At 46.1% G+C, this 20,645-nt stretch overlaps 1 protein-coding gene across 1 annotated transcript in view; it reads right to left on the bottom strand.

Moving 5' to 3' along the window:
* MCM3AP (minichromosome maintenance complex component 3 associated protein) overlaps window positions 1–20,645 on the bottom strand; it is a 642,417-nt gene that overhangs the window by 267,995 nt on the left and 353,777 nt on the right. The window contains exon 16 of the mRNA XM_078681440.1: window positions 10,541–10,654. Within this exon, the coding sequence (XP_078537566.1) occupies window positions 10,541–10,654 (114 nt within the window). The remainder of the gene's footprint in view (window positions 1–10,540; window positions 10,655–20,645) is intronic.

Here is a 20,645-nt window from a genome sequence, read left to right as displayed (position 1 = left end):
GTGTGATTAGACACGGAAAAATCTTTTGATACAGTCTTGTAGAAGTACTCATTTGCAACACTTGAACCCATGAACTTTGGCCTGACTTGCATAGCAATAGGCAAACTATCATACACCAACCGAGTTGCCAGGGTGCAAACAAACCGGATTATTGCAGAAGAATGGACTCTAGAGTGTGGAACTGCCCCCATTGTTCTATGCGCTGGTGGTTGAACTACCAGCCTGCCAACTCAGGTCGTCATTGTCATACTGGGCTATATCCGTGGGAGGTAGGCACCAACTGGTATCGCTATGCGTGGACTACATGCTCCTTTACATGCGCAGACCATAGGAGGCGCTCCCACGTCTTCTCGACATCCTGGACCATAGTTCGGCTTACAGATAAACAAGCAAAAGTTACAACTGTACCCTATTGCGGGACTAACACGGGTGCCAAAATGCGCCAACCCAATATGGAATTCTGGGTATTCGCATGATTTTTTAAGAATATTTTCAGATTTCAAAACTCCACACTTGGAAACTTTTTGGAGCAGTACATTGAAATTAATAGGCTTTTACAGTAAATTGCAGGTAAGTTACTTTTCACGTTACTTTTCTAACTCAGTGCTGGATACCTAAATTCAGAACTGGGACATTTTCTGCAAACAGGTGAGTAAACACGTTTTGGTTATTTGTGCTATTTTTAAGGAATATTTTTAGATTTCAAAACTCCACATTTCAAACTTTTTTGAGAAAAAGTGTCAATGTTATCCTATGGAGGAAAAACAGGCTAACGGTTCTCAGGTAAGTAATCGACTGTGGGAGTTAAGGTTCTGGCGTTAGACTCAGGGCTCCCCCAGGGTCAGTGATGCACTGTTGTTGCACCCTCAGCGGCACAAGGGCGGCTGGGTGCAGAGAGTTGAGTCCCAATGTTTTCCTATGGAGGATAGGGGGGTCTCCGGTTGGTGGCGGCTGGCAAGCAGGCCACGGGGTTGTGGGAGCAAAGCTACTAGGGTTTAGCTCAGGGCAAGTTGGGGACCAAAGTAGCACCAAAGGTGCACCCTTAGCGGCACTAGGGCGGCCAGGTGCAGGGTGCTGTTTTGAGGTCGGGTGCCCTGTTGTTTCCAATGGAGAACCTCCGGGACAAAGAAACACTGCAGGCTCGGGGACGAGGATCTTCCAGGAGCCACCAACTTCGAGGGGTAAGTCGGGATGTCGAGGGTTGGTTAGGCACCGTTGGTTGGGGCACACAAGGCCGTGGTGCGTCGAGTGCAGGGGTGCCATGGGACGTCGGATTTTCTTACCAGCTCAGGTCGCGGTGGGAGGTCCTCTGGATTGAGGTTGCAGGCGTTTTCTGGAGGCTTGAGGTAGGTCAGGGTTCGCCGGATCTCGGGTCAGGATCGCCGGGGGGTCCTCCTTGTGGTGTTTTTCCACTCGAGCCCGGGCCGGGTTCGGCGGGTGCAGAGTGGGCTGGATTCGCAGTCTCTGGCTGGTACCCAAAGCTGCAGTTTTAACAAGTCGGTGTTAACAGGAGATTTCAGTCTTTGAAATGAAGGCAGGCAGGTCCTCCGGGGATTTTAAGGTTGCTGGCTGCAGGACACGCCGGGGTTTTCACAGGAGCAAGTTCGAGGAGAGACAGGCTGGCAGGGCTGGGACCAAGTCAGTGGGCGTCATCCTCTTGTTAGCACTGCACGGCTCTTCAGTCCTTCTCATCTTCTTTTGTTGTCAGGCTGGATCTGTGGAAGGGTGCCCCTAAATACTAGATTTAGGGGCATTACGGGTAGGTAAGGGCAGTGACCAATTAGTCCCTTTGCTGGAGTGGATACACCCACTATTCTGCCACTCTCCAGTGAGAGGGGGCAGGAGCCTGTCCCTGGTTGGCAGGGTACCCCAATCCTCAAGATGGCAGGAAGGCGAGGTTGTGCTTCACCTCGCCTCCCCCACCTTAGGGGTGGAGTTGGCAGAGGTGGGCACACCGCTCTTCCTCACTTGTTTTTCCCGTCGGTTCTCCCACCCAAAGTGGGGGTTAGAACCAGTGGGGACCAGTTGCTGAAAGCAGCAAATGGTCTGGAGAGGCTCACAAAGGCGGCATGCCTTGGAAGCTTCTTCTTCGTGAACCCTGCCCATCCTGGGGGAGGAGGCTTGGCACCTCGTCCCAGGATGTACACGGCTTCAGGCCCCCGAGAGCAGATGCTCTCGGTCCAGGGTTCCTTAAACATGTCTGGTGGTGGCAGCCTAAGCAGCCACTCAGGCAGGTCACTAGAAGTTGGTCAATTTTCAGGGGGCATCTTTAAGATGCCCTCTGTAGTGCATTTTAGATTAAATCCCACACTGGCAGCTGTGCTGATAAGTTTGATACCAAACTTCCCAGTCTTCAGTGAGGCCATTATGGTGTTGTGGAGTTCGTAATGACAAACTCCCAGCACCATATACTCTTAATGCAGCACTGCACTTACAGTGCCCAGGAATGGCCCTGGGTACTGTAGGGGTACAGGGCTCATGCACCTGTGCCCTCACCACTGGCATAGGGCACCCAGCTAGAGGGGTGACTAATGTATGCCAGTGTTGTGGTTTGTGGGCATGGCACAGAGGGATGTGTGCCATGTGGACTCTTCACTTTGTTCTGCACCAAGACATGCAGCCTGTGAGTGTTAGGGTACAGGACCTCTAAGGGTGGCACAATAAGTGCTGCAGCCGTTAGAGGCCTTCTCTGGTCAGATTGCCCTGGGTACCTGTGGTACCATTTACCAGGGGCTGACATGTGGCCAGAGATGCCAATTGGGTCTAGGCTTCAATGCAGTTGGGGAAGGAACCTGATTAGCAGGAGCCCAGGGCACACTCAGTCAAAGAACATCAGCAATTCAGCAAAAAGTTGGGGCATACCATGCAAAAAAGAGGGCACTTTCTCACAAGAGGAGTAAAGATGGACACCCTCAATTGCACATATGAAAAGGGTGGTCTACAGGTTCCAAACACGGAGGCCTACTATTTAGCAGCGCAATTCGTGGCTGGCTAGTTTGACATGGATACTAATATAGAATGGTTCCTATTATAGGGCCAGCCTGTCAGCCATATTAGAGCCGTCTATCACATCTTTCTTTAATCTATCCTTAGACTAGGCGAACCTGCTGCTGAAATCTGCGCAGGTCACCCCTATTTTTTCTTGTTTAACTTTGTTTTATTGAGTTTCAAAAGCATCAGGTATCATACATTACAATGAGCACATGCCCTCTTCGAACACTCAGGGCTAAAGACCCTAACTCAAACCCTTAAAAGAAAATGTTCAGGCCCCGAAGTCATAGGGATAGAATGTGTCCATGGGAGCGTGTCCGGGTTGAGCGAAGCTAATCTGCATACCCAACCGCCCCACTAAACTACAACAAAACCCCCCCACACCCACCCTGACCTCCCCTCCACCCTCCCCAACCGGTGTGCCGTATCCCCGCCCTTTGAAGGCACCAAGTCAGAGAGCCGTCTTATATCTGATTATTGGGGGTGTCGTCTGTGGAAGATGTGTCTGTGAGCCGCAAGAGGTGGAGGTAATTCGGACACGTGACTTCGTTGAATTCCTTGGCTAAGAGGGAGAGGAAGGGATGCCTAATGGTGGCAAATGATGCTGTGGATTGGGTAAGGGTAGCTTGAATCCACTCCATGGCCACTATATACCAAAGTTTATGTAGCCAACCTGTGTGTGTGGGACGCCTGGAAGTTCCCCGAAGCGAAAGGATGTGTTGTACAGGAGCCCCCAGAGCCAGCCCCATCTGCATCCCCGATTGACTTTAGTGGGAATGTGAGTGCATTAGGAAGCCCTAGGATTTTGTAGGCTGGGAAGCGGGGGAATTTCTGTGTCAAACTGCGTGTCGATATCGTTAAGGACTGTTGTCCAACAGTCCGTCAACTCCTTGCAATCCCATAATAGATGGGTCAGCGTTCCAGTTTCATCACAGCCCCTCCAACACGTGGAGCTGCGGTCTGGGTTACCTTTGTTAAAGCGGGCTGGCGTCAAATACCAATAGGTCGTGATCTTAACTGCTGTTTCCCTACTGGCAGTGTTCCTGGCTGTGTGGTGGGCTCTGTAGTATATGGCTTGCATTCTTTGTCAGAGAGGCTTCTCCCTAATGTAGTTTCCCATCTTTTCTGGCCCGTGGAGCGTTGCGTAGGAGGCGGGGGTGCTGAGCATCTTGTATAGGTCTGTGATCTTTTACCTGTCAGTTTTTTAGTAAAGAGCCACTTCTCATATGTCGTGAGTTGCCTGCCGACCAAAGGACGAGTTTCCGGCTGAGTCAACCAGTGCCTAATCAGAAACTATTGGTATCGTCGTGGTCCTTGTAGATCATACAGTTCCGTTAGGTCAGCGAGTTGAATGAAGCCCTCCAGGTCAAATAGGTGTCCCGCAGACCTGCAAGTAGAGTTTCGCCACTGCCCGAACGCCCGTTCCTCCAACCCTGGAGCGAAGGTTGGGTTGTCAAATAGCGGCGTGAGAGGTGAAGGGAAGGTGGTGAGTCCCCTTTTGACCGCCACCGTATCCCATACCCGCAGTATCGTGCGAGTGATGGGAGACTTATTAATGTAGGTTGGCCTGTCGCACATTTCAGGAAGGGAATTTTCCAGAGTGATGTTTGCACCATCGCTCTGTCTTGGAAGAGCCATCTCTTCTCTGATTCGGGGCGGTTCCATCCTAATAAGTATGGCAGTTGTGTCGCCTGGAAATACCGCAGCAGGTTAGGGATCCCCAGTCCTCCCTCAAGCGGAGCGCGGTGGGCAAGCTCTTTGCGCATCCGTGGGCGTTTCCCGGCCCAAATAAAATGTTGTACTGCATCCTATAATTTCTGTAACATTCCCAGCGGAGGAGTCACTGGTATGGTCCGGAATATATAGGGGATTTTGGGTAGGATGGTCATCTTGACTGCTTCAACCCGCCCAAGAAGTGACAATGGCTGTTGCTGCCATCTCCTCAGGTCCCTCTGTATTTGGGAGAAGAGATCTGAGTAGTTCCGGTTGACTGTCTGTTCGGTGTTTGGCGTCAGGGTGATACCCAGGTATGGGATCGAGGTTTGAGATAACAATCCCCAATAAGCCGGTGGCAAACCGCCAGCTTGCGCGGGTTACGGCCTAGGGGAAGTAGCATTGACTTCCCTGTGTTCATTTTGAAGCCGGATACCTTCCCAAAGGCCTCCATTTCCTTCAGCAAGGCTGGCACGGATTGCTTGGGGTTGTCAAGTGCTGACAGAATATCATCGGCATAAAGGCTAATGGTGTGTGACTAACCCCCGAAGGTGATGCCCACTATATCAGGGTTGTCTCTAATTCTCTGCGCAAGAGGTTCTATGTATAGCGCGAAGAGAAGGGGCGATAGTGGGCAGCCCTGTCTGGTGCCGCGCCTGATGTCAAATGGTTGCGAGCCAATGCCATTGACGCGGATAGTTGCCCGGGGTGTATCGTAGCAGCTGGCGACCCATGCCCTGAAGCGGTCCCCCACTCCGAAATGCACCAATGTCTTATCTAGAAACCCCCAGTCCACCCTGTCAAACGCCTTTTCAGCGTCTACCAAAAGTAGCGTGGCGTCAGAGTTCTTGTAGTGAGCTTTGTCTATTAAGTGTAAGAGGTGTTTGGTGTTATCGCTGCACTGCCTGTTAGGAATAAAGCCCGGTTGGTCGGGCTCTATGATGCCGGGTAAACGAGGGCCCAAACTCGCTGCTAAAATCCCTGTAAAAAGTTTGAGGTCAAGTTTGTGCAGGGATATGGGTCTATAGGCGGTGCACTGGGAAGCATCTTTACCCGGCTATGATGTCGGTCACGAGCATGTCAGGGGGTACTGAGCCTGGCCCTTGGAAGGAGTTAAAGAGTCTAGTTAGGATTGGCGCTAATAGAGGGCAAAACGTTTTATAAAAACCGGCGGAGAAGCCGTCTGGCCCTGGCGATTTCAAGGGCTTAAGGCGTGAGATTGCGCTGATCACTTCTTCCGCCTGAATAGGTGCGTCTACTGAAGCGGAGCCCGCCGCATTGAGCACGGTTACTGCCGCCCCACTGAGATAGGCTTCCCCCTCTTTGTCTAGAGAAAGATCCTTGCTGTATAGCGAGGCGTCGAAGTCCCGAAAGGCCTCTGCTATTTTGTTGTCATTGTGTAGCGCCTGACACTGAGCGTCGTAGAGAGTTGTGATTTTGGACCGATGGACTCGCGCTCTGAGCTTACTCGCTAACAGTCACCCTGTTTTATCGCCTCCCATATAGTAGGTGTGTCGCAGCCGTAGGGCTGCGTATTCCGCACGATCCAAGTCTAGCCGCCTTTAGCTGTCACCATATCCTGGGGGCCCCAGTGCGACTATGCACTCTCTCTAGTTCGGACACCTGAGCCAAAAGCATCTCCCGTTTTTCCTTACGGTCTTTGGCATCTGCTGCTGATATAGCTATGAGGTCCCCCCGTACTACTGCCTTGAGCGCTCCCCAAACGGATGTCAAAGGTACATCCGGATTGTCATTATGTGCAAGTTAGTCAGTGATACTTTTGTGCAATTGTTGGGTTACACCTTTCCGCTGTAAGAGGGCATCTCGCAGGCGCCAGCGGCCTCTTTGTGTTTTAGTTCGAGGGGTGGCTATCGTGAGTGTTACTGCGTCGTGATCTGAGAGTGCGGCTGGGACAATGTCCACTGAGGTCCCTGGCTCAGGCTGCAGGGCCCAGGGTTGTCTATGGACCGCCACTCTGGGCCCGTCGAGGAGGCAGACAAGCACTGGTCGGTGGTGGCGTGTGGAGTCGGTGGCTGGGTGGGCTTACCGCCTACAGAGTCAGCTCTTTATGTGCCGCGCCAGGAGTGAGGTGGCACGTGTTCTAGAGGCCGGTGCTGCCCTATTGCCACCCTTCCTAGCCCAGCACCAGGCAATGTTGAGGGCTTAAGACACCCCATCCGTAGCTGGAGGGTCTGTCCACCCCCGTGCTGGTGAACTGACCGGTGTATTGGCAGTTTGCTAGGCCCCTGACTCGGCGGCGCCTCCTCTTGCCAGAACAGGCCTGCAGCCCCGGCCTCGATTTCGCGCCACTGCCTGGGGGCGTGGTCTGTGTTCTTGGTTTGCGCCGCGGGTGTCAGTAAAGCCTCCTTGTGTTGACGAAGGTTCGGTAGAGTCTTTCAGAGCAGGGGTCAGCGGGGCCCCCCACTGGTGCAGCTAATCTCTCCTGCTGGGGCCTAACTTCAAGCCCGCCCTCCTTCCCGCGCGCCATTTCACTGGTTTGGCGCCCGTTCAGGGTGGCGCCGCTCCAAATGATGAGCCCACAGAGGTCGCTCCCCTCGCCCGCTCCTCACCTTGTGTCCCTCACAATGCAGGCCTTACGGCGACGGAGATAGCTCCCGTCGGTGCCCCAGCGGGACGCCCCGGTCCATGCGGGGATATGCCCTGCAGCCTTGGCCTCGATTTTCGCCTCTCCAGTCTGGGGTAGCGGGCAGCTCCCCCGAGCCCCTTGTGATTGACAGTGGTGGGGTCGCTGATGCCTCCTCGGCTTCTTTCACGGCTCGCTCCCAGTCGGAGTGGGTGTCGGTCCGGCCCTCGGAGGCCCCGCTCTCGCCGCCAGCAGTCTCGTTCTTTCCCGCCTCCGGGCCAGGAGCCATTATGTGACTCCAGATTCGGGGTGAAAAGGCAGATGCTCTGACGTGCAGCGCCAACCTGAACCTCTCCCAGATGTAGCTCCTCACTCCCTCGCTTGTAAGGGCCAAAAAATATGCGGTGCTGGGGACACTTAAGCACAATTTGGCAGGAGGAAGGAGCCCGGGGCGAGGAGCCTCACGGAGACACGTCCTTCTAGGTCGCCATCTTGGCCACGCCAGGTCACCCCTATTTTAAAGAAAATCAACATGGAACCCATGGAGCTCCTCCTCCTTTTAGGCAAGGTTTTGGAGAGTCTGGCTAATAAAGAACTCTCTTCTTATTTGGAGGATCATTGTCTATTAAACTCCTCCAAGTTCACATTCAGAGCTTTCCACAGCATGGAAACTGCACTGCTGGCTGTAGTAGATTATTAGACTTTCGCTGTAAGCGGGCACTCCGACTATGGAGGTATTACTCGATCTATCTGCCGCTTTTGGTATGGACTACCATTCCATTCTGGTCTGCAAGCTTTATAAGTCAGGACCTTATGGAAAGGCCTTGCACTTGTTTATAGATTTTTTGGACAACAGGACACAGACTATTTCACTTCACTCCTTTAAATCCCAGACCATGTCCATGAACAAGGGGGTCCCACAGGGCTCTTCTTTGAGCACTACTTTGTTTAACATCTATGTGTCCCCCCTCTCGCTCAGACTGAAAAATCCTGGGGCTTTGATATCATAGCCGATGCATATGAAACTCAATTTAATCATCTCATTTGGGCAAGATCCAGAGAATGTGAAAATCAGATTTACCAACTGCATTGGGAGGATAGCCGCTTAGATGACGCACAACAGTTTACCTCTCAGTGGAGACAAAACAGAGAATCTGCTGTTTGAGAAGGCATAGGCCTGTTGGTCAACTGATTGGTGGCCATCCAATATGGGTTCCTGCTGCATGCCACGAGGACAGTTAAACATCTCAGTTTTATGATCGATGAGCACCTCTCCATGAAAGAACATTTTAGGTTCCTTTGTGGTATCTGTTTCGCTACCAAGCGTTTGCTTTAAAAAAGTTTTCCAATGGCTTCCACTGAGGTCCAGCAGAACACTAATTCAAGTCCTGATTATGTGTCGCCTAAACTATGGGATAGCCTATTGGTAGCTACCAATGAAGCACTTCTTTCCAAACTGCAGGATGTACAAAACAAAGGGGCACATCTGGTCTGTAATCTTCCTCCTGGTACTCCTTCGGTACCCACCCTGAAGGCTCTTCATTGGCTGCCAGTCATGAAGCAGTCCCTGTTCAAGCTTCTCAGTCTCATTCATAAGTCTCTGGCAGGCTAAGGATCCGTTCACCTGTGTAGGAAGTTTACTCTATACTGCCGCAGCAGAAATCTCAGACCTAAGGACAAAGCTTTTAAGTTCCCACCGTATCCGTACCTCAAGATATAGCGGCAGGTCTTTCTCTTACCTTGACCCCATCATTTGAATAAACGTCCTTTTCTACATACAATCGTTTATTGACTTTGACACTTTCCAAAAACTTTAGAAGACCTGGCCATTTTGACTGGTCGTCCTTTCTTGATTTAGCAAAAGCGCGGAGACCCTCCTTCGGGATTGAGTTGCTCATGTTACACTAAGTTCTTATAACACAGGGACACATGGAGGCTGTACAGTTACCTACAAAATTATCAGAAGCACCGCAAGCCTTAACTGGTAGGCCACAAATGCTGCAAACATAGCACAGTTCTGGAATCAACACTGCAGATTGTAGGGGAAACACCCCATATGCTGCAACCTTGCAGCTCAGGAGTCTACTGGCATTTGCCCTCTTCGAGTACAACATGAACATGAAAGGCCAGCAAAGGAGGGGTGGGAGGGGGGTGGCTGAAACACACTAGCTGACATATGGGAGACCGTTGCGATGCCCTCCTTCGAGTCGGCATAAACCCAGAATGGCATGGATGCCGGACAGTATGTACAATACTGTGCCATAAAAGTGGTGATGGGTAAATAGTGAGGTGACCTGTTGTCACCCCCCCCCCCTTTTTGGTCTTCTGCCATTTAATCACTGCTGGTGCAATTGGACAGTGGCCGGAGCAGTATAACTAGACTATATGCTGCTATCAGATTTGACACATGCAAACTCACACTACATACTCTTACAAAACGAGAGACTGATTGTAATCTGTGATTTACAGAAACACTAGTGTTAATTACAGATGTTTATAGAAATGCCCAAGACACCACATATTACCTGCTTTAGGACGGCTAAAAAGTGGTATCGTACTGGAGGAAGGTGGTGGACCAATACTCAACATATATGTTGCTCACAGAGCAATTGACACCGCATATTTGTTGCAGGGTACTGATTTCATAAGACCAAAGCACAAAATGAAACATAATTATGGACAGTTCACAATCTTACAGGTAAATAGACAAGTAGCCATATGCTTGCTGAGTACAAGACCGCCAGCGACACGACAATGGATTCAGGACCTGGCAGAATGGTTAACAGCAGAGTAAAGAAAATGCAACCTCACTAGAATGGATGACATACTGCAAAAAGGCCTTGACCTGGGGAAAGTGCTGTTGCCCAGCCTGATCTACCATCCAGATGAAGGACTCCCTTGAAGGCCGGAAACGAATAAAGAACTATGTTGACGCTAAAGGGTGTATTACTGTTTTCACACAATTGCGGTCTACGGCTTTGTATTACCCCCATTGCCCAGTTGCTAAAATGAATGAATTTACTCTAGACACAGTACATGTCCGTTCATCTGCCTACCATCTAAGTCTGTGTGATTCATATAGAATTTTAAAAAACGTTAATAAAATTGGGATTAGACAACGCAGAGGGATAAATTCAATCATCTGGTCACTGACCAGGCACAATGGGATGACAGTGTTCCCTAAGCAACAGTCTCCACCCACACACCAGTACCACATAAACAGACAAGCAGTGAATGAATCGCTTTACTTACTTCAGTTCACTAGAAGATAGCTGTACAGTACTCTCTTTTACAACTTCGTCTGCCAGTTCAGAGCAAAGCTCTAGGCTCAGCTGCTCGATCAGGTGCCTTCGCTCCTGTTTCAATCTAAACACAAAAGAAATAAAAGACAAATAATGTCACATATTGGTGGATTGCCAAGCTCCACGCAGAGAGAGGTGCAACAGGTCTGGGTTTAGTGTACTAATATATGCAGCGTTAGCATATTAGAGGGAGACACACTGGTGGGAACCAGCAGTAGAGAACAATGGAGGCCAGATTTCTAAAGTAGTCCCTCATACAGTTCAGCAGAAGCACTGGAAAGGAGTTGGAAGAATACAACCAGCCAATAGCCTTAGGTGAGAGAGAAATGCTCCTCTCGAGCCAGCCAGAATACAATTGACAAAGTCTCAAGCCGATGGCTGAAAGAGACTGAGTTAAATAAAATAAAAAAGCAATGGCTGAAAGGAAAGGATCATGCTCAATATTGTAATTAAATACATATGGTAAGCAATGTCTGTTTGACAGCAGCACTGTCAAAACCCAGATCTAAAAAGTAAGGCTACCAGGGAAGTCAGCTGGAAAAAACATGACAAGCAGGATTAGCTAAAGAAGTGAGAAGTACTGATAGTAGACAGGGTAAAAAGTGTCCTGTCTGAAAAGACTTGGGGAACGGCATAGCCGTTAAAGAGAAGGTTTAGGGTCTCTTCCCTACGTCTCCAGTAATTCTAATTTGGGCACAAACCGAAGTTAGATATATGGATATTAGAAGAGTAGGGTGAACCCCCCCCCCCCACCCCCGCCTCCACTCCCGCTCCCACTCCCTAAAAGAAGGAGGGGGAAACCAGGGGTATAGTACAAAGACCAACAATGAGAACTCAGTTAAGAAAACATCTTGTGATGGGAGACATGGCATGCTAAGGTGCCAGTTCATGAGTCAGAATTTAAACAGTACTGTTTCAGAAAGGTGTGAACTGACCTCTAGGTGGTTCCTCTATAAATCTAACAGACCAGGACTTTCCTCATAAAAGACTTTCCTCACCGCTAATGGAAACAGCCCTAATTTGTTAGCTTTTCAAAAGCAAACTGAGGCAGGATGACACATCTAGCTCATGATTATTTCTAGAAGGCCACATTGGTAAGGATAGTCTAGAACGTATGACAGAAAATGTTGCTAACCTGTAGTCCTAATTCAGCATGGTAGGTATCTTCATTGAAGTCATAAACGCTAGAATAATTCGGCGCTACCTCTGTGAACTCTGGAGCACTTCTTAATGTTCAATCCATCTTAAAATCCCATAGGGTCTTCAAGTCCATCTGATTTCATGATGTTGTACACCCTATAATTGCTTTTCAGAGGTTCAATTTTTTTTTCTGGGAGCATACAATGACTCCGAATACCAATTTCATAACTGCATTTCAGCATTTTGCGCAAAAAGGTGGAAATGTATGAAGAAGACAAAAAGAAAGTGCATTTCATTGTAAAGAATTAGCTGTTCACTTAAGAAACCCTGAAGGTTGTCTAACCAGAGGGCACCTACCGGCAGTTTGCCTCAAAGACTCAGTTCTTTTTTAACAGTAATACATGTACTGACTTTATAAGCAATTATTCACCTTCCAATGGGGAGGAATAATAGCTAGCAGGTGAGATGCTTATGACTTCAATGAAGATACCTACGATGCAGAACCAGGACGACAAGTAAATTACCTTCTGCATCGTAGGATCTTCATTGATAGTTGTAAACCATAGTATACAATAGGACGCTTATGACCGCCTTAACATGTGACTGCTGGGCAGCAGGAAGAGAGAAAAAACATTTTCACATTATTTCTTAACTGAAGGTATGGCATTAAGCAGATTATATTATCTTAGTATTTCTTGGCCTATTTTTGCATCAGCTTGTGCATCAGTCTAAAAAATAACATTTAGTGAATATGTGCAGTGACTACCAAGTAGCTGATTTAAGTATGTCAGATATGGGTGCCTTTCTGAGACAAGCTGTACTAGCTGGTTTTCCTCTGGTAGTGTGCCTGGGTTTACCTGGTTAAGGGCAGTTGGCTAATTGATAGCGTGATACAAGAAACTATCCATCTAGCTATATACTGCTTAGATGTAGCCATTCTTTGCCTTATTGGGCAATAATTAATAAATAATTTAGATGTCTTTCGCAAAATGTTTGTTCTCTTTAGATAGAAACCTAAAACCTTTCTAATATCTCAAAAGTGAAGAGCATGCTCTGCAGTTGTTGAAGGATTAGGAAAAATGTAGGAAGAGTAATGTTTCGTTTAATAAAGAAACCCAAAACTACTTTGGGGCGGAATGAGCAATGGGTTCCAATTACTACTTTCTTGGCATGGAATATATAGTTTATGGTTATCCACTGCTGAACATGTTTGCAGTTTGTGTACTCTTGTAGCTGATGTAATAGCTATCAAGCACGCTACTTTCCATGACAAATGCTTCAAAGTAGATGTTTATAGGTTTGAATAGTGTGCCCATTAATTTGGAAAGCATTGTATTTAACTCAATGTAGTGAAGGATGTCAAATTGGATGATAGACTTTTTTCAGTCATTCTGAAAAAAAGTCTTTGACTATTGGTATTTTGAAAAAAGAAACTTCTGTTGGAGATGTTCTATATGCACTGATGGCTACCAGATGCACTTTTATTGAGGAAAACTTAGGCTTAGACTTAGCCAAGTTTAATAAATAAGGGAGTATCACATCGTCTTGACATATGATTTGGTTTACACCAAATGCAGAATCTTTTTTTTTTTTACTTGAAAGCATAATTTGACCTCATTGATGGACATTTGGCTTCGGTTAGGATTTCCATACAGGCTGGTGGTAGATTTAGATGACCATATTGTCTGACTTTAGGAGCCATGCAGCTAAATTCAATGATGGAAGGGTCGGGTGTAAAGCACTGACCCTGGAGTCTCGCTAACAGGTCAGGTCCGTATGGCAACTTCTTGTGTGCTTTTATGGACACTTATAACAAGCCCAGTTACCACCACAGTCTTGGCCAATATTGAGCTATTTGAATCATGTCCGATGTAGATCTGATAGCTTCAGAATCATAGCTGGTGTAGGAAAGTGCCCATTTTTGGCATGGTCATTCCCAGTTTTTGCCTGGTATCTGAGGCAATTTTGACTGAAATGCACGGAGTTCCTGCTAACCAGGTCCCCAGTGCCAGTGCTCTTTCCCTAAAACAAGGCAACTGCTCAGTAGTACCCTAATTGGCAAGACCTTTAACACCTCTATAAGTCCCTAGTAAATGGTACCCCTGATACCTAGGGCCGGGGTACCAAAGAGGGTACCCAAAGGCTGCAGAATGTATTGTGGCACCCTAAAGGACCCACCACCAAACACATGCAGACTCCTATTGCATGCTGCGGGAAATGGTGCAAACAAATGTGAAAAAACAACATGGTACACACAGTGCCATGCCCACAGACTCTGCATTATATTACACATGGGGACATATCTGAATGAGCAGATATGCCCCTGTGCTCTCTAGTTAAATTACTAGATAGTACAAGTGAACAGGGAACCCATCATAAGTATATGTACTGGTCATTAGCAGTTCCCCAGCTACATGATGGCTTTAGTGAACCCTATGGTGTTCGGTATCAAACAGCTGGTCCTAAATCCATACTGATGCCAGTAGGGGATTCATTAAAACATGCACCCATAGGCCACCTTAGATGTGCCCACATAAAACCTACAAGCATCTTAGTGTGCTGGCTGACTGGGATTACCCAGCCTGCCATCACAAACATGTTTCTGACGCTCCCTGCAGTTGAGAGCACATGGTCTGATGCCAGAAACAATGCCTGCTCGGGAGGAAGGTTTTCACACCTCTTCCAGCAGGATGGCTAGTGATTTAGCATATCAAGGCCAGGAGCTTCAAAGCCCCTGCCACCTTTCATATGCGACCCCAGCTTCCTGCAGACCGGGGAGATGCCACTCTCTGCACTGAGGCCCATTTGGCACCAGGGAAGCAGGAAATTAGTTATGCATGAAGGCATGTTGCATAACCAGACTAGTCACACCCCTAAGGTGGGTTCCTAATATGCTCCAAGAAATAATGGTTCCACCATTTTGATTTTGGTGGAAATAGGACACCTGGGACAGGGCTGTGCCCACTCCCCACAGGAAGTGGTTACATTGGGGGTGTAATGACCCCAGGGGTAAGTATCCCATTTGCTACTACCTTTCCCTCCCATTAAAGCCCCTAAATGTAGCATTTAGGTGGTCCCCTGACACCAGACCCTGAGATCTGCCCAAGTAAAGAAGGACAAAGAAGAGCTGCAGAAGCAAGAACTGTGGGCTAACGGTGGACTTTTGGCGTCAAACCCTGCCTGCTCCTGTTCCAACAGTAAGTGAAAAAAGATGCCTTAGAAGGAGAAATCACACACATACTCTAACAGAAGAAACCTGGATCCCAGGTTATGTCAAATTAAGACGATAGTCGTACAGTGTCTTCTTGCCATGCCCTTGGATCATTCCGAATAAGATGTAGTACTTCAACCAAATTAGCCGTAAGTACACAATTCTCTGATAAAATTTCCTTTTAGGGTTTAACCAAATAGGGGGTGTGACTTTACGTGCGACCAAGATGGCCGCGTCTTTTTGAGCTCCGGTCGTTCTCCGGTGCGACTGTTCGTTGAAGTATGCTGCGCTGGTGATTTTCGCTCACCACGCAGCGAAATCGGGCAACGGAATACCTGGGGACTCCTATGCTCCTTTTTTCGGGAGGTTTGGAGTCCCTTTGGTGTGTTTGTTGGCACGTCGATTTCCTCTTCAGGCTCAAGGATCAAAATGGCGATGGATGAGGGAAGTCTCTGCCGACTCACAGCATAACATCTGCGCGACAGAGTAATTCGACAGTTTAAGAGGGTTAACTCATCGAGGACAAAACGGCATTTTGGTGAGGATGATACTTCGTGGACCACACTATCCGTTTATGGCAACCCCTGAGTAGTTGCATTATACCAGAGGCAGCAATACCTAACAATTCCCAACACGGGTATTTTCTGTGCACCTCTCCCTTCATGAATAAGGTACTCTAATTTTACCCTTTATGCCCCACATTGGCATGCACTTCGTTTTCAAGAGGCACTATCCTGAGGAGACGACACTTTTCACAAAATAGCAGCCGTTCTCTGAAGTTTTGGTCGGAGTGCTATTTGTCATATTTGTGACCTGCTTTTCAGTTGGTTTTACTCCAGTGAGGGTGTTTATCCATATACCCATCTGTTAGCTTGTTATTCTGTGACTTTTGAGGATCATATTGGCTCTGGCTGAGTGGGTAGTCTGTTTCCATTACCATTGCCTTTCGCCAACGGTTGCTCGCTTTTTGTTAGCAATTCTTCTGACTGTGTTTATATTGGAATTCACCTCAAGACTTCCCCTCTGCTTGATCCCCCTTGCTTTGTTTTGCAGCAGTGGTGGTCTTCAGCATGTTAAACAGCATTTTAGCCTGCTATACGATTCTTTCTACATTGATACAGTAATTTGGTGTGGTTGCTTGTTGGACATTTCAATGGCGGAAGGCATGGGTGTCACCCCCAAGGATAGAGATGCGAAGGGAAACTTGAAGAGGTCTAAACAGAATTCCTCCATGCCAGATATTTCGGCGAAGGGCAATATGGATTCTGCCTCAACTTTAGATACTATTCTAACTAAATTTAATGCAGTCCATGACATAGCGCAAACCACTAAAACGAACACAGACTTACTTCAGGTTTAAGTGGCGACAATCCGAAATGACCTAAAAAATCTCTAATTACGGGTCTCCAACGCAGAAACACGAATTAGCTCTGTGGAAGACTTCATAAATAAACAAGCTAAACATGCTCACAGTATGGATTGCTCCTTTGAGAAGAAACCTGACAGAACAAGAAGATAAGAATCGTAGAAGAAACATTTCAAATTTTTGGCCTTCCAGAGGCTTGGGAGAAATCTGCTTCTTCATTGTTGGTTTTCTTGCTTACATGGATACCTTCTGTCCTGAACATTTAAATTGAAAAAGACTTTGAAATAGAACGTGCTCATAGAGTTCCCACCTTTAAGTCTAAGGCGGTATCTTCTCCGAGCTCAGTGATTTTTAAACCTCTGCGCCATCAACACTCTGAACAAATCCTAGCTCAAATGAGGAAGATTAAAACTCTACAATGGGAAGGGCACAAAATACCAATATCACAGGACTTTGCTAGAGATACTGTCATTCGCCGTAAAGGTTTCTTGAATCTACGCAGAAGGCTTTTAGAGATGAACATTCCATTTTCATTTGCAGGTCCTTCACGTTTCAGAATAACTTTTAAAGGTCGCCCACATATTTTGTACGAACCTGTAAAGCTTTCCACGTTTTTGGATAATCAGTCTGAGTCACAGATAGAGCAGATGGTTTCTGAATCTCACGTCTTTTTCTTAAAGTATCTCAGTGCTTGTCTGCCTGGTTCCATATTTCCTGCATTTTTGCTATTATAGGTGGCCTTCTTCTGAACTTGTGTTCTTTGTTGGTATGGTAAATTCAGTTGTATAGCTGATATTTTATGGTGGTTAATCTCTCTTAACTGTTTTTTCATTCACAGGTTTTAGTTTTGATTTAGCTCATTTCTCTTTTGAAGTGATAACTATCCATTGTAGCTGATGTTGCTGTATATTGGTCATTTTCTTATAACTGCTCTTTCATTTACAGGTCTTAGGGGTGCTTATACTTCTATGTATGTTACCTAAGAGCTATATCGGTTTACTAACATTGATTCTGTACTGTTTTGCTCAATAGTGTTTGTCACTATATTTCTCTTGTACTTCTCCTCAATTTCTTTATCATTTCTTTTCATCTCTGAAATACTTCATTTGTGTTTAGGTTAAATAAAGTTTCTTGGCCTTTGTTACAAGCTGTACTCCAATCTCATAACTTAGGGGATTCTTTTATCAACATGGTAACATCCCTATAAGCGCAACCTAAAGCTAACATCAGAGTTAATGGAGCTACGTTTTCCTTTTTTAATCTACGTAAAGGCACTAGACAAGGGTGCCCGCTATCCCCCCTTCTTTTTCTATTGGCTATAGACCCACTCCTTCGGTTACCTAATTTAAATGACAATATCAAAGGCTTTCAATTTGGTTCACATACAATTATACTGGCGGCGTACTAGCTAAGATTAAGGATCTTTTGTCCTCCTGGTCTTCGAAATATATCTCCAGGTGGGGAAGGCTTCAAACTCTTAAAATGATGATAACGCAGATTAACAACTTTTTATCCACCAAGCTACCTGTAAGGTTGTCCTCATCCTTTTTCCGTGAGATTGACTTACTTACCTCAAAGTTTTTATGGAGTAACAAACGTGCTAGAATTGCATGTAAACATCTTAGGAAGCCATCTGCCTTGGGTGGATGTAATCTTCCAGATTGGAACTTATATCAAGTTACTTTTTTATCATCTCAGGGTGCTCTCTTGTTTTTATCGAATTCACACCGTAACCCTCCGTGGATTTATATTGAACGAGAGTTGTGTTCTCCCCTTTCTACCCCTTCTTTTCTCACTGCCTCTAAACTTGTGTTACCTCAATCAAGTCGTATTATTTCTGACATAATTGATGCTCTAAAATATATAGATAAAAAGGCTTCCAACCCGATTCATAAATAGAGATGGTCCTCATTATGGTATAATCCTAAAATTGTTACGATATTGATCCTGCTACAATGTCTTCCTGGGCTAATAGAGGTCTTACATTGGTTAAACATCTTTATGACTCCAATCATGATCCTCTTCCTTTTTAGGTCTCGGTCTGCGATGGCTGAGCAGACATGCGCAGTCGAGGTGGCGAGATTTATTGACTTAGAGTATTTTACACAAGCGAGGTTAAGCCCCCCCCCCCTCTTTTCAATTGGCTGGCGTCACCGTTCATGCTAAACTGTGGCCACCCATTTGAAAAGAGGTCCTAGTGACGTTCTTCTTTCTCTTTTAGCCCCGTCCCTTTCAGACTGGGTTCCTTGACTTACTGCTGTGGTAAAAGCTTTCTTATCTTCTTTATGGGGCCATCTGTTTTGCTGTTTGAATGTTATCCCTTTGCACTCTAGTAACACAATAGACTGATGATATCAAAGACCATATCATTTCTTGATGTACAAATAAACATCCAAGAGAATAAAATCACTACCAGAGTTTTCACTAAACCCACGGACAAAAACTCAGCATTATTGTTCCAAAGTTTCCATCCTGATCCTCTTAAGAAACATCTGCCTACATCCCAATTCATCAGGATTAAACGCATAACCTCTAAGGAGGGAGATCTCAAAGATGCATTGGAAACCCAAACTGAGAAATACCATGCAAGAGGGTATCCCAAAGATGAGCTTGATGCAGCACTCAGAACAGTTGCGAATCAGTCTCGAGAGAAATTACTGGAAGCGAAAAGTAAAACATCAGATAAAAAAACTGTTTGCATCATGAAATATTCAAGCGACGCTTCTAGAATCAGAGCAATCATTAACAAACATTGGAAATTAATCCAGTTAGAACCTGATCTTACTGGATTATATAATGAGACAGTCACATATGCTTTTCAACGGTCAAGAAACATCAAGGAAATATTGAGCACCACTAAAGAAACTGTCACACAATATCGAGGGATGCTTAAATGCCACAATTGCACACACTGTGGAAACGTGATCGAGTGCTCTACAATTACACACCCCACGAAGGGGTTTTCTATCCAACTCAAACACACAAGCACGTGCGATACGATGAACTGCATCTATATGATTAAGTGTCCATGTGGAAAAGCTTACGTTGGCCAGACCGAAAGAAAAGTTAAGATACGCATAACGGAACACAAAAGCAATATCCGTTCCAAAAATGCCAAATCATCAATTGCCACACACTGGTTGGAACATAAACATCAAATTTCTCAACTCAGATTTCTAGTTCTGGAAAAGCTTACCACACGCCATGACCAGGATCCCACCAAACAAAGACTGAGGAATGAATTTTTTTGGATCAAAAAATTACATACTGAGCACCCAACAGGGCTCAATGATCGAATTGAACATGCATGTTTCTTATAATTAACTTTATATATGATACCGTGAGTTTAAGGAATTTTGGGTCTCACACAACACGCGATTATTTCTGGACATCATGTATATTTCATTTTCTATGTAAATTGTGCTATTGGATATTGGAAGTTCGTTTTTGTGTTTTATATCATGTTCAACTTCACAGATATACATATCGATGTGATTAATAACTTTATTTAACTGAATTGAGCATGACACCACACAGCGCACAAACTCCCCCGTCACATGATACTGGCATTTTGAAGTTGAACTTCCGTGATTGGCTGTCTTCCCGATCACGTGTCCACTCAGGTTCGTTTAACCAGGAAGTTTAACATGGCGCGGTAAAACAAACCAGCTTGGGCGTTCACTACAGCTAGGCGGAGATCGGCTGATCCTAAAGTAAGCGTTGTGCTGTTTCTCGCACGTTAAGCCTTTTGCGCGTCATTGCCTATGAATGTCATTTGAAGTCGACCCACGATAATGTTCTGGGGCAGTGGTTTTACGGTATGCGGTTACTTAAATGATTCTGCGCTGCATTTTGTCTGTTGAGCCGTGTCTTAACTAGCCCACCCATACAGGTTAGATATGTCCGCTTTGCGACCACCATATTCACAAATGACACAGTTTTTCAATGTAAAATTCGAATGTATATAATAGGGAATTGTTTGTGAGCAATAGGATGATGAACTTAATGGTCCTGTTTTCCATTTCGTTACAGACCCCTGACGAAGGGTCAATTTGCTTTATGACCCGAAATGCATTGGGTGTGAATAAGCTGATGATGCAATTTCGTTTTGACATTTGAAATTTAACGATTATGAAATGAAATAATCTATGAAAATTGACAAATACTGAACGCATTATGAAGGATTATTGAACAATAAATAATACATCACAAATGTGAAGAATCTCATTGTGGTTCATGTATAAATAACGCGCACCTATTTACAAGAAGTTTCTCTCCTTGTTACATTTCTGTGGGCCATCTGTTTTGCCCCATAAAGAAGATAAGGAACCTTTTACT

The sequence above is a fragment of the Lissotriton helveticus genome, chromosome 3_1, assembly GCF_964261635.1.
Source record: "Lissotriton helveticus chromosome 3_1, aLisHel1.1, whole genome shotgun sequence".
Classification (NCBI taxonomy): domain Eukaryota; kingdom Metazoa; phylum Chordata; class Amphibia; order Caudata; family Salamandridae; genus Lissotriton; species Lissotriton helveticus.
This window is presented reverse-complemented; position numbering and strand designations above follow the sequence as displayed.